This window comes from Onychostruthus taczanowskii, unplaced genomic scaffold (assembly GCF_017590055.1).
Source record: "Onychostruthus taczanowskii isolate IOZ18803 unplaced genomic scaffold, ASM1759005v1 scaffold65, whole genome shotgun sequence".
NCBI classification, from domain to species: domain Eukaryota; kingdom Metazoa; phylum Chordata; class Aves; order Passeriformes; family Passeridae; genus Onychostruthus; species Onychostruthus taczanowskii.
The window spans coordinates 3593524-3611939 of record NW_024504233.1 but is presented as its reverse complement, the minus strand read 5'-3'; the positions used below and the strand labels follow the sequence as shown (position 1 = coordinate 3611939).

The 18416-nt window shown below is 46.5% G+C and overlaps 2 protein-coding genes and 1 long non-coding RNA gene across 5 annotated transcripts in view; 2 read left to right on the top strand and 1 right to left on the bottom strand.

The window, feature by feature from the left end:
- Positions 1 to 253: 253 nt before the first annotated feature.
- On the bottom strand, positions 254 to 3726 carry GLRX2 (glutaredoxin 2). 2 transcript variants are annotated; one of them, XM_041420732.1, is made up of 4 exons: positions 3641 to 3726; positions 2144 to 2213; positions 1251 to 1427; positions 254 to 741 (listed from the first exon to the last, which is right to left on the bottom strand). In XM_041420732.1, the coding sequence occupies exons 1-4, from the start codon at positions 3688 to 3690 to the stop codon at positions 622 to 624; spliced, it is 417 nt and encodes a 138-aa protein (XP_041276666.1). In that variant the 5' UTR covers positions 3691 to 3726; the 3' UTR covers positions 254 to 621. The 2 variants fall into 2 exon arrangements, with proteins under 2 accessions (XP_041276666.1, XP_041276667.1); XM_041420733.1 differs by lacking the exon at positions 3641 to 3726 and adding an exon at positions 2822 to 3133.
- Positions 3727 to 3997: 271 nt separating this feature from the next.
- Positions 3998 to 7958, top strand: LOC121344558. The gene is made up of 3 exons (XR_005953847.1): positions 3998 to 4543; positions 5344 to 5522; positions 7677 to 7958. It is a non-coding gene; the product is annotated as an uncharacterized LOC121344558 (long non-coding RNA).
- Positions 7959 to 8843: 885 nt separating this feature from the next.
- The window catches only part of CDC73 (cell division cycle 73), a 102443-nt gene continuing 92870 nt past the window's right edge, over positions 8844 to 18416 (top strand). For both annotated transcript variants that reach the window (XM_041420643.1, XM_041420644.1), the window contains exons 1-6: positions 8844 to 9004; positions 14360 to 14465; positions 15467 to 15536; positions 16552 to 16614; positions 16703 to 16755; positions 17099 to 17187. In XM_041420643.1, the coding sequence (XP_041276577.1) occupies positions 8874 to 9004; positions 14360 to 14465; positions 15467 to 15536; positions 16552 to 16614; positions 16703 to 16755; positions 17099 to 17187 (512 nt within the window). In that variant the 5' untranslated portion in view covers positions 8844 to 8873. The remainder of the gene's footprint in view (positions 9005 to 14359; positions 14466 to 15466; positions 15537 to 16551; positions 16615 to 16702; positions 16756 to 17098; positions 17188 to 18416) is intronic.

The window sequence follows — 18416 nt, the reverse complement described above, 5'->3', positions numbered from 1 at the left end:
GGCCCCTGGAAGGCCATTCCTGAATGGCAGTACAGACTGATACCTCAGAGTGCAGAGGAAAGATGAAAGCTGTCACTCTGCTAAGCTGCCAGAATCTGTATTCCCTTTTCTGTTCCACTGGACACACGATTTGGGGGCTGGGTGGTCAGGCACTGGAATACAGGAGAGGCAGACATGCACACACCAATATCACACAAACTGGCTTTGCTTTGCACTCGAGTTTGACAGAGAAGAATTACATTTAAAGAAACCATTAAATAAAACTGACAATTTATTGAGACAAAGCTAGAAAGCAAACTAATGTGCAGCAAAACCCACAGGATTCTTTTAGCAGAGCCTGGGCTTCCCTGGAGCAGGATGTAATCACCATGACATGACATCACTGTCTCACTGAGAGCCCCAAGAGTTACATAACGTTTGCTAATTACCATCGGGGTTGTGGGAAAGCTGAGGCAAGGACACCAAGTAATTCACCAAGTCCATAAAGTCTGTCAGAGTGATCTGTAATTCAGAAAGCCATGGTTTGAGGTTTTTGCAGCTCATGCTGTATCTGTGATCTGCTGATTCCATCTGAAATTCTGTTCGTACAAAGGAAGACGAAGGTAAGCTAGAGGTGGTTGCTCAGTAATTTGCCCTCATTTGACACTGATGAATTAAAGGAAGCAGTCTGCCTTCCTCATGAAGCTTTTGTGCATCTGTTGCACCTCCAACACAAGCCCCATTGATAAACACTCTTGGGACCTATCAAGAAAACAAAAGTTGCATTAGTTACTTCTTGGGAAAAAGGGAAACGTTCAAGCAAGCCCATGTGGACTCCAGTACACACAATCACTGTGTTTGTCTAGATGTGTGTATAATATTAGTGTACAACCCATACTTGTCCATAGTTACTTACAGAGATGGGAAACTTCACATGCCCCTCAAAAATGGGATGATGACACTGTGTGGGTTATTGTAATAAATTCCAATAATTGAGTCAAGTGAGACTATGTAAAATAAAATAAAGGTGTTGTAAAACACAATGGTTTAAATATACAAATGAGAAATGGCTTTGATACTTCAATTATTTCAGTGGTAGTATGGCAAAGATCAGCTCTGAGGGATAGCCAGAGACCTGCAGTATTTAATTTAGGAACTTGTATCCCAAATTTACCTGTCTGAAAACAATTAAGCACTTGCTGTGGATGTAACCCAAGAGTGATGTGTGTAGCCCAAGCTGTTACTTGTTATGTATAAGAGAATACACTCACTGTTCTGCCACCAGTCATCTGTTCCAGAATGTCTTGCAACTGCCTTCCATTTGTATTTAGGTCCAGTTCCACAGCTGTGTAATTCACATTCAAACCCTCAAAGAGGTTTTTTGCCATTTTGCAGTATGGACACGTTGTTTTAGAGAAAATCACCACACAGTTTTGTGAAATAATGTCCTGCATGCCCAAAAGAAAGTTAGAAGTCAGCGAGCTTCAAGCCAATGCACTTGGAACGCTATTGAACAGTCCTGGAAGTAATACACGAGTTAAAAAGCTGCTGTTAGAGCAGCAAACACAGGAAAATCTCTGCTGGCACCTCTGAAAGCAGGTTTGACCTGCTCCTGGCTCCAAAACAGCACAGGGATGGTGGAGTGTGTGGTGCAAACTGCTCTGCAGTCTGCCCATCTCCCTGTGTCCCCATGAATTGTTTAGTTTTCTCTGTCCGTAAGGCACTTGGGATGTGCCAGTGGCAAGTACAGTGACCAAAAGCAGTGGGTGGAAGATACACCCTTATCACTTTACTGTAAATTCAAGGGGGTTTCAGGCTATCATTCACTATGAGTAAATTTATAAAAAACCAACTTCCAAAATATTTAACTTTACTGGATATCAGTAATTTTACATGGTTCTATCGCTGATGTCGACAGCAGCACTGAATTTGAATGGAGTTCTTAAAAAACCCCCATAAAATGGGTGCAGCCTAGGAAGATCAGGTCCCAGGGCTGTGGATAAATACAACTGCCAGCATAACCATGGCTTGATAACCACGATGAACATAGGAACAGGTTCAACAGGCAGAACTGTTTACTGTACTTGTGTAAATAAGGAAAGGTTTGAAGTAATTGGCTTTTATAACTGCTGAAAATCAGTAAAAGCAACATAAATAATGCTACCTGTATTTGATTCACAGCAGCATCATAAGACAATCCTACAGAAGCGGTCTGGCTGTTCCCCATTCTATAACTAGAAAGAAATGACAGTCAGGTCTTTGAGCTTTCCAAGAATCGCCACATTGCCCTGTTTTGTTTCGGTTTTCCACTGACTGCACCATGGAAGTTCACTTGAGCTGCATGCAGCCAGCCCGCTTCCCGTGTGCCTGCAGGGAAGGGCAGCGGCTGCGAACAGCCCGGAGGGGCCGTTACGGGAAAACGCTCCGCGCCGCCGGTGACAGCCACACACAGACAGAGAGACACAGACAGACAGACAGACAGACACAGAGACACACACACGCTCCGCGCCGCCGGTGACAGCCACACACAGACAGAGAGACACAGACAGACAGACAGACAGACAGACAGACACACACACACACACAGACAGAGAGACAGAGACAGACACAGACAGAGAGAGAGAGACAGAGACAGACACACAGACAGACACACACACAGAGAGAGAGAGAGAGAGAGAGAGAGAGAGAGAGAGAGAGAGAGAGAGAGAGAGAGAGAGAGAGAGAGAGAGAGAGAGAGAGAGAGAGAGAGACAGACATACACAGAGAGAGACAGAGACAGACACACAGACAGACACACACACACACAGAGAGAGAGACAGAGACAGACACACACATACACCCCCCCCACACGTGTGACACCCGCGGCACCGCGGGACCCCGCACCGCTCCCGAGCCCTGCCCTCATCCTCATCCCGAACCCTGTCGCTCTCCCAGTCCCGATTCCGGGCCCGGTCCTTGTTCCGGTCCCGATCCCGGTCCCCGTCCTTGTCCCTGTCCCGACCCTAATCCCAGTCGCGGTCCCGGTCCCGATGCCTATCCCGGACCCTCTCCTTGTCCCGAAGCGGATCCCGATCCCGGTCCCTGTTCCTGTCCCGACCCTAATCCCAGTCCCGGTCCCGGTCCCAGTCCCGGACCCTCTCCTTGTCCCGGTATCTGTCCCGATCCCGGTCGTGATCCCTGTCCTTGTCCCGGTCCCTGTTCCTGTCCCGACCCTAATCCCAGTCGCGGTCCCGGTCCCGATGCCTATCCCGGACCCCCTCCTTGTCCCGATGCGGATCCCGATCCCGGTCCCTGTCCTTGTCCCGGTCCCTGTTCCTGTCCCGACCCTAATCCCAGTCCCGGTCCCTGTACCGGACCTTCTCCTTGTCCCGGTATCTGTCCCGATCCCGGTCGTGATCCCTGTCCTTGTCCTCGTCTCGGTCACTGTCCCGACCCTAATCCCAATCCCGATCCCGGTCCCTGTCCCGATACCGATCCCAGTCCCGGTCCCGATCCTTATCCCTTTCGCAGTCCCAGTGCCGATCCCAGTCCCTGCTCCAGACCGTGTCCTTGTCCCGATCCCAGTCCCGATCCCTATCTCTATCCGTGTCCCGATCCTTATCCCATTCCTTATCCCATTCCCATTCCCGGTCCCGGTCCCGCGCCCCCGGCCCGCACTCACCGCCCCCCCCAGGCCGCCGCCACGCGGCGCAGCGCCCCCTGCAGGGCCATGGCTGCGGCAGGAAGGGGCGGCGCTCCCCTCGGCCCTCACGGCGCCGCTCCTCTCAGGCCCCCGCGCCGCCTCCCGGGGCTGCCCGCCGCGCTGCCTGTGCTCCGGGAGAGCCAGAGACACGGGGCCAGCTGGGACAGCACGGGGACGGGGAGAGCACGGGGACAGGACAGGGACAGGACAAGGACAGGACAGGGTCAGCTGGGACAGCACGGGGACGGGGACGGCACAGGGACAGAGCCAGCACGGGGACAGGGCCACACAGGGCCAGCACAGGGCGGGACAGGGCCAGCACAGGGCAGCACGGGATGGGGCAGGTTTCCCAGGATGGGGCCAGGGGAAGGCGTAAAGAGGGGCTGGGTTTCCCGGGATGGGGTCAGGAGAGGCACGAAGGGGCTGGGTTTCCCGGGATGGGGTCAGGAGAGGCACGAAGGGGCTGGGTTTCCCGGGATGGGGTCAGGAGAGGCACGAAGGGGCTGGGTTTCCCAGAGGCCCCGGAGCCGCTCCTGCTGTGGGGGAGGCCCGGGACATTTGTCCTCCTGCCCGGCTGCCTTCCAGACGTGGGGGTTTCGGCGGTGCCTTGGCTTTGTCCCGTGTACAACTTACTTTAAATCTTCTCCGTCCCCGTTTCTGTTGCCTGTTGTTCCTCACGTTTCTTTCCTGCCTCGCAGTTGCTCGGGCAGACGCTGAGCTGTGAAACAGGAGGGTTGGGAACGCAGTGAACAATGGGTGGGGGGTGAAGAGCGGCTGCTGGCACCTGGGGAGTTGTGTAGTGGAGTTGGCTAATCGTGTAATGTGTCGAATTTTTTAGAGGCTCCTGGGGAAAAAAAGAAAGGGGAGGTTTTAATTTATGTGGTAAGTTTTTTTATTTCCTCATTCTGCCCAGTAGAAGCTGTTCAACAACATTCTGTTATTCGCCCCCCACATACCTTGCTGCGGAGCCTGGTCAAATGAGTGTCCTTGGCAGAGCTTTCCTGTGGAATATCCTCTGAGCATCCCCCCTGGGGTCTGCACAAGGGTTTCAGTAGTGGAGAAACTTTTCTACCCCCTCTTAGCTGAGAGGGTAATTGTGCTCTGGATCACTACTCAGTGCTCAGCCCTGTGTTTTAAAAAATACTGCAAGGAAATGCACATGCATACCGATTTGGTTTTGTATCAGTCACATGTATCTGTAAAAAAGGGAATGTGTGTTCATGCATGATGTATCTTTCTAGTATCTTTCTGGATGTTGATTAATCTTAAATGAACTTACCTATGATGAAAAATTGTCTAATGCTTTGCAACTTAATTTTGATTTCCTACAAATATCAGTATAACCTGTTAAAGTAGTGAGAAAATGCAACTGAGATATTGTACCCATGTTATATTCTCTCATTTTGCTAAATGGTAACTTGCTTGCTCATTTCAGGTAATGATTTTGTAGCCTAATCTTCTGTGATAAAACTGATAAACTCTCAGGTATCTAATGCCACATGAAAATAGTTTCATATCAATTCCTGTTTCAATGATATAAATGCTGGTTTATAATGTCACTATGATCCCCAAAGCAAACTGTGGGAACTACTTTGTAAACTCCCAGTTAAAACTTGTAACGAAAGCATCTTGTAACGAAAGCAAAGAGTAAACCCACTATAATTTTGCATTAAATTTGGCAGAAAATCACCCTCCTGGCATTCCAGCTGCTCCTCAGGTATCAGAGGGGCTGGCAGAGCCGGGTTTAGCTTCTGAGCCGTGGCCAGTTCAGCAGCAGACATGCAGAGCTGGTGTGGCACTGGAAGGAGATGACCTTTGGAGCTCCTTCCAACCCAGCCCACCCCGTGGTTCTGTGCTGGTGGTGAGTGCCCTGTGTGCAGAAGTGTGTGTGAGCCCGTGAAATATGAACCGTACGTGTGGGGGGATAGAATATAAGAAAATAAAGATAGTGCAGAGAGTAATCTCACCCCCAAGGAGTTGCAGCTGGGCCAATTACCAAAGACTAGGAACAGGCCTGACTTTAACAGGCCACAGCTGTGACCAGTGAGAAGAAGAGTGCTATAAAAGAGTGGGTTGGGGGGTTGAGAAGGGAGCTGGTTACTTTGTGAGGAAGAAAGAGTCAGTGCTCTGAGGAGCTGCCCATGAGAAGACACCAAGGAGGTATGAAACTTTTGTGATACGGAGACAACAGTATGGAACTTGTGCAATAGTATGACAACTCGCACAGCCAGCCACAAGCACAGTCGGTGGGGAGATGCCAGTGTAGCAGTAAGAACATGATCCCAAGCACAGGCTGGCTTTCTAAATTTCCCCAGCAAGCACCCGCTATAGCCGAGCACTGGAGTCTTACCCAGCCGGTGTCCCTGTGAGAGGAGAGAGGTGGAGCCCTCTGGCAGTGCTGGGAATCAGAGATGGAGTCTCCTCTGACCTCCCTTACCACTACAGCTCTATTTATGTTGTTTCCAGTGAGCGACAGGAGAGGTGAAGTTGTGGCTGACATAATTTCCTGTCTAAGTGGAGTTTGATTTTAGTCATGAGCACATACGGGGGGTACTGACACAAAGCTGGGTCATTCCTTTGGCCTGGTTCCTGTTACCTGCATTGTTCCTGCCAGAGCATGACCACAGCACCTCTGTGCCTCTCCATCCTTTGTTTCACATCTGCATTGATTTCAGCAGGGCGAGACCAACTCGCTCCCTGCTGCTGCCTGCTTTGTTCCCTCCTCCCAGAGCAGCACAGCGACAGGGATCCTGCTCCTGAGGGTGCAGGCAGCTTGTCCCTGCTGAGCTGCTGCCAGTGCACACACTCCTTGCTCAGCTTCCTTTTTCAGTGTTCTCCCCAGTGAAAGCAAACTTGAATGAAAAAAAGAACCAGAACGACAATGTTTTCTGGAAACCTGAAGATAAATCCCTTTGCAGCCGTGTGTGCAGCTGACTGTGTGCCCCATTCCCTGCTCCTGAGCAGCAGAACTGAAATGAGGGGCTTTTTGGTGTCATTGCAACACAGTGACTGCGTGTCCCCCTGAGCAGAGGTGTTACTTGTAGTGCAGCAGATGTACAGGATGTGCTTCTGAAGAGGTAGCGCTGGTTTAGGGGATACACTGGGGCTTTTGGGTGAGGCATGGAAATGGGACTTGGCCTGCGGGAAGCATTTTGTGTCCTGTTCCAATCTTCATGAGCTGTAGCTCCAGTCATCATTCCAAATCCAGTTCAGGAAATGATATTGTTTATTCATTATGCCTTTGTCTTCTAAAGACATAAATACTACTCTATACCAGTTGACAAACAAATATTGGCAGTGATTGGTATAACTCCCATGTTACTGGGTGTTGCAGTACATATTTGTGTGCTAGACTTCTTTAATGCCATATCTGAAGTGTTTTAAATACACTTGTGGTGCTCTGTGTGTTGTTGTTCTGACACAGATGGGGATATCACTAACATAGTGAAACAGGGAATTCTATAGGCTGTTGGCTTTTAGTCTGTTTTGTCAGTCTCAGCACGTTACTTACAAGAAGAAAAATGACCCAATTCTGCCTTTTGCAAATTTGAGATGGTATCATGTTTTCTGCCAGTGTTGGGGAATGTTAAGAAAATTCTGAGCATCAAAGCTTAGAGTAAGTCATGATGAGAGCTTGCTTTGGGGTCTCAAATGCTGCAGTTAATATTCCCCAGGAGGTACCAGCGTCTTTGGTTTTGCTGGGAATGCTATGCTCCCGATTTTTGTGTGTTTAAGCAGAAGAAATTAACCTGGAATGTGGAGAGAGCTCAGGCCAGCCAACTGCAGCTGTGCAGTTGCTCAGGTGAGCACACTGAGCTCTGAGATCCCAGATTCTGCAGGGTAATATGGGATGTGCTCCATGGCATTACTGTTTGTTCTTCTTCAGATTCACTGGCAATATTTTCCTAATGACCTTTTTTGTTATGCTATGGTCTTTTGATGGCTTATTTGTATCAGAATTTTTGTGATTGATAAAGCAGAGACTTTTCCTTTTTTTACCCATCTTTATATCCAGGATACAGGAGATTTTCTCTCCAGCATGCAGAGTGAGATGCATGCACAGCGTCTCAGAGAAGCAGAGTCACAGAATACCCTCGGCTGGAAGGGACCCACAAGGATCATCGAGCTGAACTCCTGTCCCTGCACAGGACACCCCAATAATCCCAGCATGTGTCTGAAAACATTGCCTGAAAGCTTCTGGGACTGTGGCAGGCTTGGGACCATTACCTGCCCTGGGGGAGCCTGACCACCGTCTGGGTGAGGAGCCTTTTCCTAAAGTCCAGCATAAACTCCACTGATACTGCTTCCTGTGCTCCCTCTGTTCCTTTTACACTGTTTTATTGAGGTGCCTCCCCAAACAGCCCCAGACCCCTCTCAGGGCTCTTCAACACCTCTTTAGTGTCTCTAAAGCCCCTCCAAGTACACCATAAACCATCGCAGCCCCCCCAACATCCCCCAAACCTCCTCAGCACTCCCAAATCCACTTTAGCTCTCTCTGACCCCTCCCTAAAGCATTCCCTGAAGCCCCATTAGCATCCCAAATCCCTTTGAGCAGCCTCTAAAACCTCTTCAGCCTCACTAAAACTCCTCCCAGTGAACCACACGCTATCCTAGCATCCCAACCCGCCCTCAAACCTCAACACAGCCGAAACCCTTTTTAGTTGTGCTTTAGTATCCACAAATGATTCCTAGGACCTTGAAAAAAAAACCCATTAGTACCCCCAAATGCATGCCAGCACCCCTAAAACCCCGTTAGCACCACCCACCCCTTCCAGCACCCTCTAAAATCTCTTCTCCAAACCGAAACTCCGCGTTTCCCCGCCCAAACCAGCCTAGCACGCCGTGACTCGGCGGCCACGCGGGACCATCAAAGCTCCAGGGAAAAGAAGCACGTCGATAAACTTGGGCAGCGATTGTGTGTGCGTAAAGCTCTATTTTCACATAAACCATAAGAAAGCTCTGCCCCTCAGGACGGAGAAAGCCATACCCACACCCCTCGCCCCGCCCGGGCTGCCCCGAGGGCGGCAGCGGGGGCGCGGCCGCCGTGAGGGACAAGGGGCGTGGCTTCCCTTAGCACCGCCCCCTCCCGGGAGGGGGCGGGCCCACGTCGCTCCCATGGCAACGCGTCCGGCGTCGCCCCGGTAGGCGGCGCGGCGGCGTTGGCTCAGGCATTCGCGGCGGCGGCGGCCGGAGCGGTGGCGGCCGGGCGAAGATGGCGGACGTGCTGAGCGTGCTGCGGCAGTACAACACGCAGAAGAAGGAGATCGTGGTCAAGGGCGACGAGGTGATCTTCGGAGAGTTCTCCTGGCCCAAGAACGTCAAGACCAACTATGTCATCTGGGGGTGAGCGACGCGGCCGGGCCGAGGGGCGGGTGGGGGAGAAGTTGCCCCGAAGTTGCGCCCGGGCAGCGGGGCGGCGGTGCCGCCGTCCTTGGCGCTCCGCGGGTAGCGAGGGGACGGGGGCGGGCGGGGGCCTCGGCGCCCCGGCGCGCTGCCCGGCCGTCCCGTGGGCGATCCCCGTCCCTGGCAGCCCGGCCGGGCAGGCAGCGCTCGCCGCTCCCTTCGGGAACGTTCCCGGGTGCTGCCCCGGGCCGGCGGAGCCGCGGCCGCGCCGATCCTCGGCTCTCGGCGCTCCTGTCCGTGCCGCCCGCGGGGCCGCGTCCTGCAGACTCATGCGATGAGATGGCAGCAGGCTGCTGCTCCCAAGTTTTTCCGGGTGTTGGGTGAAAAAGACGCTGATGTTGTTGCTCGGACGACGCTCTCAGGCACACGGGGCGATTCTTGGGGTGTTTTGCGCGGGGCCGGGAGCTGCAGTGGGCGATCCCGATGGGTCCCTTCCCACTCAGCACAGGCTGTGATTCTGCCCTGGGTTGTCGGGGCTGCTTCTCGTCTCCTGGAGCTTTGGCAAAGCCCCGGACCGACGCTCCCCGTGATGAGCTGTGCAGGTGCTCTGCCTCCACCTGAGGCCTCTTCCTGGGCAGAAGCTCGTGCAGGCTGTTTCCTATTGGTCTTACCGGAACAAACAAGTAGAGAGAGTGTTTATTGTAGGAGATAAAATGCCCGGTTTTAGAAAGCCTCTAGAAAGCGTGGGGTTTTACCTGTTGAATTTCCTAGTATAGCATGGATTGCTTATATTGCAAAGGAGTTTTTTGTTTGCCTTTGCTCAGAATTTAGCAGCTGTTTGCTTCTTAGTGTCCTCACTTGAAAGGTTCCAATAAATCTTTTTCAAACTGAAGAGGGAAAAATGCTTCTTTTTAAAGCTCAGGTCCTGATCAAAGAGGACATGTTATCCTGTGAACCTTTGTGGAAAAGCAGAAGTGTCTGCAGGTTTCTCACAAAACCCCGAACTTGTAGTTAAGTCTGACCAGCAACTATTATGTTTTTTCCTTGTAATTATGATATGACCATTAGCCTTAGATTGAGAGAGAGAAAGGAATTAAGCCTACTTGCTTATCTTCAGTTGTAGGTGGACTTTTCATAGGTAATTTTACTTTGCACCTTATATATTGCTAGAAATCTGCTTTTTCATTACCTGTTTTAAGCTTTCAGAAATTAATTTTGTTGTTATTTGTGCTTTCTGACTGAGTGGGGGATACTGGTATGTAGACTGAAGAGGAAGAAAAATATTTGGAGAAGCAGTTAGAAGTCTTGGCTGTATTTTTGCTGGGCACTGTGTGGACAGATGTGGTGGTTTCCTTGCTCTAAGTTGCCTTTCCCAAGTGGAAACGAGTAGTGGTTAAGTAGACAAACAAGTTTCATTGCCCTTCTGCAGGGAACAAGAAACTGATATACCAGCCCTATACTATTGCTCAGGAGAGCTTGGGTTAGACCCAAAAATTGTTAGCAAAAGCCTAAAAGCAGCTGGAGAGCAAACTTTGCTTTGTTCAGCCAGGCAGCTTTGTGCTGCTGGTCGGGCAGGAGCTGTGGGTGAGCAGAGGGCTCTCTGAGCACAGCAGCAGCAGCTCCTGCCGCAGCTCAGCGCTCGCCTCCTGCGCTGGAATCCGAGGGGTTTTCTTCTTGGGTTTGTTGGAGGTGAGCCAGTGAATCTTGGTTTAGACCAGTGCCTTCTGAGCTTTTGGTAGGATCAGACTGCTCTCAGTTCACAGCATTTCTTGTCAACCACAGTGGCATTTTGTATGTCTCAGCTTTGAATTGAAGACACTGTAAAAATGAGACCAGTTCTGCAAGCCATGCTCAGTAGCTTGAGCACCACACTTCAAGAGCTGCTAATTTAGGTAATTGCTGCACTCAGGAGGGACATTCTGAAAACTTTCAAGATTCATACCCTTTTATATTCAGGTCACTTGACAGAATCCAAATTATGCTTGCCCTGAGCAGGTGTTGGGGGCTTAATCTTTCACACAACAAACCTTGAGTTCTGTTTTAGGTGTCCCCAGTATGGTTGCTGTAATTGCATCTCCAGCCTGAAGAGAGTAATGCCAGGCTGAAGAGCAGCAGTGGCATTTGTCCCTGCTAGAATTAGAAGTAGTCCCAGGAGACATTTAGCTGTGGCTCCTCGAGCAGCTTAGCTGGCAGAAGTCAGCAGTGCTGCCCTGCATTGCCTTCTCTCTCTCTAGCACACGTGTCACCCAAACAGGGAACTGGGCTGAGGAATCAAGCCAAGTTAAAGGTAACCTGGAGGAAAAAAAATGGGGGGGGAAAGCAACTTTAATCCAGTTTAGTTTCTAGGTAATAATTACAGGGATGCTCCTGCTGGCACGTGAAAAAGGCTAGGTGGTCTGAGATGAAGTGGTTTGTGTGTTTTGACCTATGGGCCCTGAAGAGTGATTAATGAATCTGTTTCAAAACCAAAGGAAGGAATCCATCTACCAGAGAAATGTATTGCTTTGTTTGCTTCGTTTGCCTAGTCAAGGGGCTTGGATATGCAGCTGAGTTTTCAAACAGTGAGCAGCTGGCCCTGGGTATTGTCAGTTGTGTGATACTCAGTGTGCTTTGTTTTGTGTTTTTAAAGATTTCTCCTTGGGTTTGTGGATGAGGCACAGGTCCATAGTACTCTGTAAAACTTCAGGCTTTGAAACAGGAAAGAGGAAATAGAGCTGTTAAAAATGAATAAATTCCTGCTGCCCACAGGTGGAAGGTGAATGGATGAGAAAGAAGTAAGTTTCTGGTGTTAAAAATGAGCAGATGAAACTTACTCTCTCCTATCATATAAACATTTTCTCAGTTTTTAAGCTGGAGTTTGTAAGAGACGCAGCCATTCCTTATATTTTTGCTTTAATGATTGTCACTGGGTTTGTTGAGGTCTGCCCCCCAAGACTTTAATTTTTTTCTTAAGTAATTGATGCCACAACTGAATATCAAAAATAACATAATTAATTTCTATTTCCACTTTGGATGTTTGTCAATTGAATGAGGCAAGCTACCCTCAGATCTGCCTGTTTTTAGTTCTCTGTTTATTTAGCAGGAGCACACACTGATGTTGAAATGTCAATTTAGGCTTAGGTTTTCTCCTTCTGTGCAACTGCTTGTCCATCTGATAATTTCCTATTAATGTGCAATATCTTGTGCTCCTAATAAAACATCCTCTTAGAGCCACAATGAGCACGGGGAATTCTTGTGTGTGTGGTTGAAGTGATGAAGTACCAGCTGTGCCCTGCTGAGCTTTGGCAACGCCTGTGGCTTTGTAGCACTGTATTGTTTCAATTAATAGATAATGCTCCAGTATTTGTTTGTTTTTATATCTTGTCCTTTATTGCTAAATATTGTAAAGCTTGAGTACATGACCAGCTGGACTTTTCCATCATGCTCAGTGCACACTTCAAAGAAATAATGAGTGAATCTGAACTAAGACAATCTAAAGTGTTTGTTTTAAAATGAAGTGACAGCTGTATCATGTGACATCATGGCTTGCTTCAGAGCTAAGCCTGTGTAGAGGAAGCTTTTGTTTCTGCTAGTGCTTCCAGTGTGTTTAGAAACCACCTTATCAGAGATCCTTACTGCTTTGCTGCTTGTTCAAACAGTTCCTTGCTGAGGAATCCAGTTCTGGGGGCTGCCTGTAGTTGTCAAGCCAAGTTTTGGCTTCTTAGCAGTTGAAAGAAAAATCCTGTGTGTCTACTCCCCTTCTTCTGCAGCAACAAAAAGTACAGGCACCCTCCACCTCATGCAGACCAAGTTTTTGGAAGGCAGGGATAATGGTAAGAGAGACCCTTTATTCTGCAGTTCTGGTATCCTGAATCCCTTTTCTCTGCTTGTTATTCTTGTGTCTTGTTTTCTCAGGCATCATTGTGAAGGTGGGGTTTTGAACTTTAGTGCTGATAATAGATTCTGAATAGGTCATTGGGCACTCTTAGCTAATTTCAGAAAAGTAATGACAAGCAAAGCAGTAGGTGGCATTAAATCCACAGTACTGAGAAAACAGACTGACACCTCTGTTGGTTTAGTAGATTTTTGGGTGGCTCTTTCAGGCTCCATAAAGTTCTGACTGACTATTTATTTCCTCTCCCTTCCCCCAGTGAGGTTGGCACTTCTGTGGTGTGTGCTTTGGTGCTGATGATGAGCCATGAGTAAAGCCACTGTACTTAGAGGGAAAACTCTTAATGAAAGGGTTTCTTCCTGAAATCGCTTGTTTATTGAAAATTCTCTACCAGTCTTAAATGTATAGCTTTGAGCTGTTTTTGTGGTGGCTTCTCTTCCTCAGGCTTTAAGGTGAGCCACTGGACAGGGACTGAGCAATGTGGAGGTGCCCTGTCCTGCCTGGAGCTGGGGTTTGACATGTCCCAAAGTGGGGGTGGGCAGTGGAACTGCTGCCCTTGCTGCTTTCCTGACTGCCAGGGCTGTTTCTCAGGGCAGTGTTTAGGGAATAGGGGTTTTTGAAACACAGACAGGCACTGCTTCCCCTACAGAGTCTTGTAGTAGCAGCATAATGGGTGAGAGGGGGGAATTCTGTTCAGTGTACATGGAGCCAGGCTGAGCCAGGGATTTATTTGGTCTTGTTTGGTTTTGTGGTTTTTTTGTTTTTTTTTTTAATACTTGCACAGAACAAGTTCCCTTTTAGAATTAAGAGCTGTATCTTTGAAACAAGCTGTTTGAAAGCTGAGATAGAACTTGATGATGCTGTTGTGTTGCTCTGATGTGGTCTGACTTCAGTATGGGAGCTCACTGTGATTTTGTATCCTTCAGCATTTTGCTGGGGGTTTTTTTGTGCAATTAGTTTGTAGTCACTCCTTATTTTAATCTTTTGGCACCGTTTTGAGCCTTTGCTCCCTAGACTTTGTGGAATTTGTATGTCCCAAGTTCACACTATGCTTTCTCCAGTGCTGAGCATTGTGGCCTGTTGTACCTGAAGATGATGTAATGCTTTATTTCATTTGCAGCTCAGTTCTGTTTGTCTGGCTGTCTCACATGTGATAGACAGTTCCTTTGATAATCAGAATAAATAGTGTGAACGAGAGGGAATGTGTACTTACGATTTCCCAAGTCTAGCTTGTTTGTTTTGCAACACATCCAACCCTTATTTTGGGAAGGTTTTTTTAATAATTCATGCAGTAAAGAGGCTGCAAGAACTCATCTCCCTCACCTGTACTTTTTAACACAGTTGAGAGCTCACTAGTTTGGCAGTAGCCTGATAATAATATTAACTGCTTGCTTTTTAAACTGTCGTCTGGAAAGAAAAGAGACCTTTTCTAAAAGAGGGTGTGCTTGAGAAATTAAATGCTACCAACTTTTCTTGTGTTACAGGACAGGGAAAGAGGGCCAGCCCAGGGAATACTACACTTTGGATTCTATCTTGTTCCTGCTCAATAATGTGCACCTTTCCCATCCTGTGTATGTCCGTCGTGCTGCAGTAAGTACACCATAAAGAATGTGATTTTTGTTTTGTGATGATGAATATGTGTTATTATTTATATTTTATATGTGTTATTTTCAGGGAATGATAAATGCACTTGTGTGTACGAATTTGGCTGGGGAAAGTAAGAATGGTATGCAGCAGAGTGTGTGTGAGTGTTTGAAAACAGTCACCTCTGCAGAAGGATCACATGACAAGTCCTGTCAGGGTGGAGTATTTTTCTTGACAATTCACTTCCTAACAGATCATTCCTTCAAACCACCAAATTATGTTTACAGCAAGAGTTTGTTAACCAATTATTAGCAGTAATGTCAGCATTTATCATGATAATCTATGGACATAGTTGTTTCCAGCACTAAACTCTTTTGAGAGTACTTTTGTCCATCTGGTGTGTGGAGTGATCCCAGTCTGGATGATCCTTTAGCGCCTTAGATGGCAGGGATCTACAGAATGGAGAAAAGCAGAACAGCTTTGGAGTGGACTTGGAAGTGAGCAATCCTATTAAAAAAATTACTGATTGAGCCTTACAAATAAAGATAAAAAGGAATTTTTTAAAAGTCCTTTTTATTCTGTTTGACTGTTTTCTGTGGGGCCACTCTTCATCTTTCCTTGTGCTTCATTGTTACCTGAGACAGCAGTGCTGTGTTGAAACATCACAATTGAGATACATGATTTCTATGTATCAACACAGACTCCTGGCAGGGAAGTGTTTGTGTGTGAGGTAAAAGCTAGTTCTTGATCTTATTTGCAAGTTTGTGGAAGGAGGGAAAAGGCTGCCCTCTCTTTCAGTTTTGTAGCAAGCTGTATGTTTAATTTTGTGTAGCTGAGCATCCTCTAGGATGTGGTTGCACTTTAAGCTTGATAGTTAAGCTTGTTTGAGTGGCAGGACACATGGTCATGTCTTTGTGTGAATGAGTAGTTTTCTGTGAAAGTGAGAAATCTTCAGTGAGTCTCTGTGAGGGAAGAACAGTTTAATGTCACGTCTGCTGTCTTTTCAGACTGAAAACATTCCTGTGGTAAGAAGACCTGATAGGAAAGACTTGCTTGCATACCTAAATGGGGAAACATGTGAGTGATGTGTTCTTTTGACTTGGACACACAGTGCTCTTTACTGCTTCATGTTCATGGCACAAGTGAGGGCTAGGAGGGGGAGGCTGGGTAACAGGCAGTTTGCATCTTAACTGAATGTGCTGAAGCTTCTCAAACAAAGGTATTATTTCTTGCATTTTTAATTGTGTTCTTAATTGTTTTGCTTGGATAGGAGATGCATTCCTACATGCATGTTTAGAGGTGAACGTTATTATTACTATTAACCTACTCTGGTTAATAATTATGTGTTAGAATGTTTAGCCTGTATGTTTTTTCCTTCTCCAGAGTATGGGAAGCTTTCAGTAGTACATGGATTTTGAATGCAAGAAATGTGAGGGATGAAATCTTCAGTTTAATAAAATATATGGAATCACTGCTTTGTCAGTCCTGCACGTTTGCCTGGCATTTCATCATCTTAAATTTCTTGTTAACATTAGTCAGAGAAAAGAGGTTTCTCTGAGAAAAAAAGAACTGTCACCTTTGTAAGATGCTCTCTTTCGTAGGTGACCTTTAAATTTTAGGTATCATGGAGTATGAGATTATGATGAGTAAAATCACTATATATATATGTGTGTGTGTGTACTTTTGTTTTTAAGGGCATCAGCAGGTTGTCTTAAAAAAAACCAAAAAACAACCTAGACAAACCAGTAGATCTTGATTCTAGATTCTAATTCTCATTGTGACTCTGTTTTCTTTTATGAGTGGTATATAGAGATTATAGAATCATTGATTAATTTATGTTGGAATGGAGCAGAAGAGGTCACCTGATCCAATCCACTTTTCAGAGAAGGCCCAAATGACCCTGAGCAACATGATTTAACTCTACATTCAGTCAGGTTCTGACTAGTTCCACTGGTCCCAGTGTCTGACCACCTTTGCTACCTAATATGTAGAGTTTCCATTGTTGCAGTTCACCTGTTGTCCTTCTTTCTTTTATACCCAAATATTTTTGTAAATATTTTCTTTTTAAACTGAATGTTCTGTTTGAATGCAGCAACCTCATCAAGCATAGACAGAAGTGCTCCACTTGAAATTGGTCTTCAGCGATCCACTCAAGGTACAGTTTAACTGAAAAAGAATTTTGAGGTTTATTTTATAAAAATCTACTACAATCTTGCATTTTGAATGTTCTCTTTTTCTTGTAGTTAAAAGAGCAGCAGATGAAATATTAGCAGAAGCAAAGAAACCAAGAATAGAGGTAATGACAGTGACTGTCATCAGTACAAATGGGTGGTGGAGGTAAATTACGGTGTTTATCTGTTTGTAGGAATTCCATTGGGTTACCTCTCCTTTGGTGTACAGAGAGCTTGGTTATGGGAGTGGGAACTGGAAGGGGTTAGAAGTTAGACTTGGAGAATTGTGGTTTTCAGGGAAACTTCCAATAGCTCTGCATGTAATGATAGTGCCCAGATCAAAAAGCATTGGAAATAAAGATTGTCTTTGCAAACATGAAGAAAATACTTCTGACTAGCTTTAATTCCAGCTGTACTTATATTTGAAAAGAGAATGCACAAGAACTCAAACCTGGCTGTTCCTTCCAGGATGAGGAGTGTGTGCGCCTCGACAAGGAGCGCTTGGCAGCTCGGCTGGAAGGACACAAAGAGGGCATCGTGCAAACGGAGCAGATCAGGTGGGATTACTGCTCCTTATGCCTCATGCTTGATTACAGGATGGAGAACAATTCTTGTGCTGCCAGTTATGCTTCTGTCCAGCAGCTCTCAGTGGAAATTTTCCTCTCTTTGATACTCTCAGTAATGTTTGAGGAGTCAGACCTTGGAGCACTTATGACAGTGCAGATTTGAGGCATTTATGAAATCCATAATTACAGCTAACCACATGAAAAACATGTATTTTGGATGGTTTCTTCCTATCTCTTATATGTATACTTAAAAGGAAACTATAGGGAAAAAATCTGATGATGGCATGGTTAGAAAGCATAAGAATAAAAAACAAAATCACAAAGTACATGTGATTTTGTATAAACTAATAATTTGGATGCTACCTTGAGTGTAGCATTACAACTTTAGTAGTGCTGCTGTGAGGATTACTGTGTGTTGTTTGAATTAGTTTATATTCTCTAATTACCAGTTCTTTTAATGCTGAATGTAAACAACCCCTTTAAAAAATACAGATATTTGCAGGCGGTGAGTTTCAACTCCATGCTTGACCCTGCTGTGCACCAAGTAGCAACACAATGAAATTCCCTTTCCCATAACATAATTACAAAGGAGAATGCTTCACAGCCAGTACTTGCATTAATTTTTTCATGAATTCTCAAAGAAAAAACAACCCCATGTAATAGCAAATTTGGTATGGACAGTTAGTGTTGTGCAATTCAATCTTGATCTTTTTTTTTTTCAGCTCACCTGCGAAACAGTAGGGCTCACTGACAGCCCAATGCTGTTTACAATTAAAAACAAACACACATAAATATTGTACTCTTGGACTCGAGTGAGTTCTCTCAAACCCAGATTAATGTGGACAAGGTTACCACCATCTGTTGTTTGCTAACCTGCACGGTCTGAGAAGATACCACATCTTCCAAGGGACCACATCCACATAACTGCACCTCTGCCAAGGTTTAGAGTAATGCTCTGAAAGCCTCAGAGCAGCCAGGGGTTGGTTGGCAAAATTATAATCCACTAAAAAAACCAGGGAACTGAAATTCAGATGTTGTTATAAATGAAGGTGTTAGTCCTGATGCTTTACATTTGAGTTCTTTATTTTTGTTTGGTGTAGTTGGGATTTTTGGATGGTCCTTGTGTTAGTACTGTGAGTCTTTTGTCACAAATTGGATTCACATGCCCAAAACAGCAATGCCAAGCCTATATAATATTTCAGTGTATATATAAGGTTTTG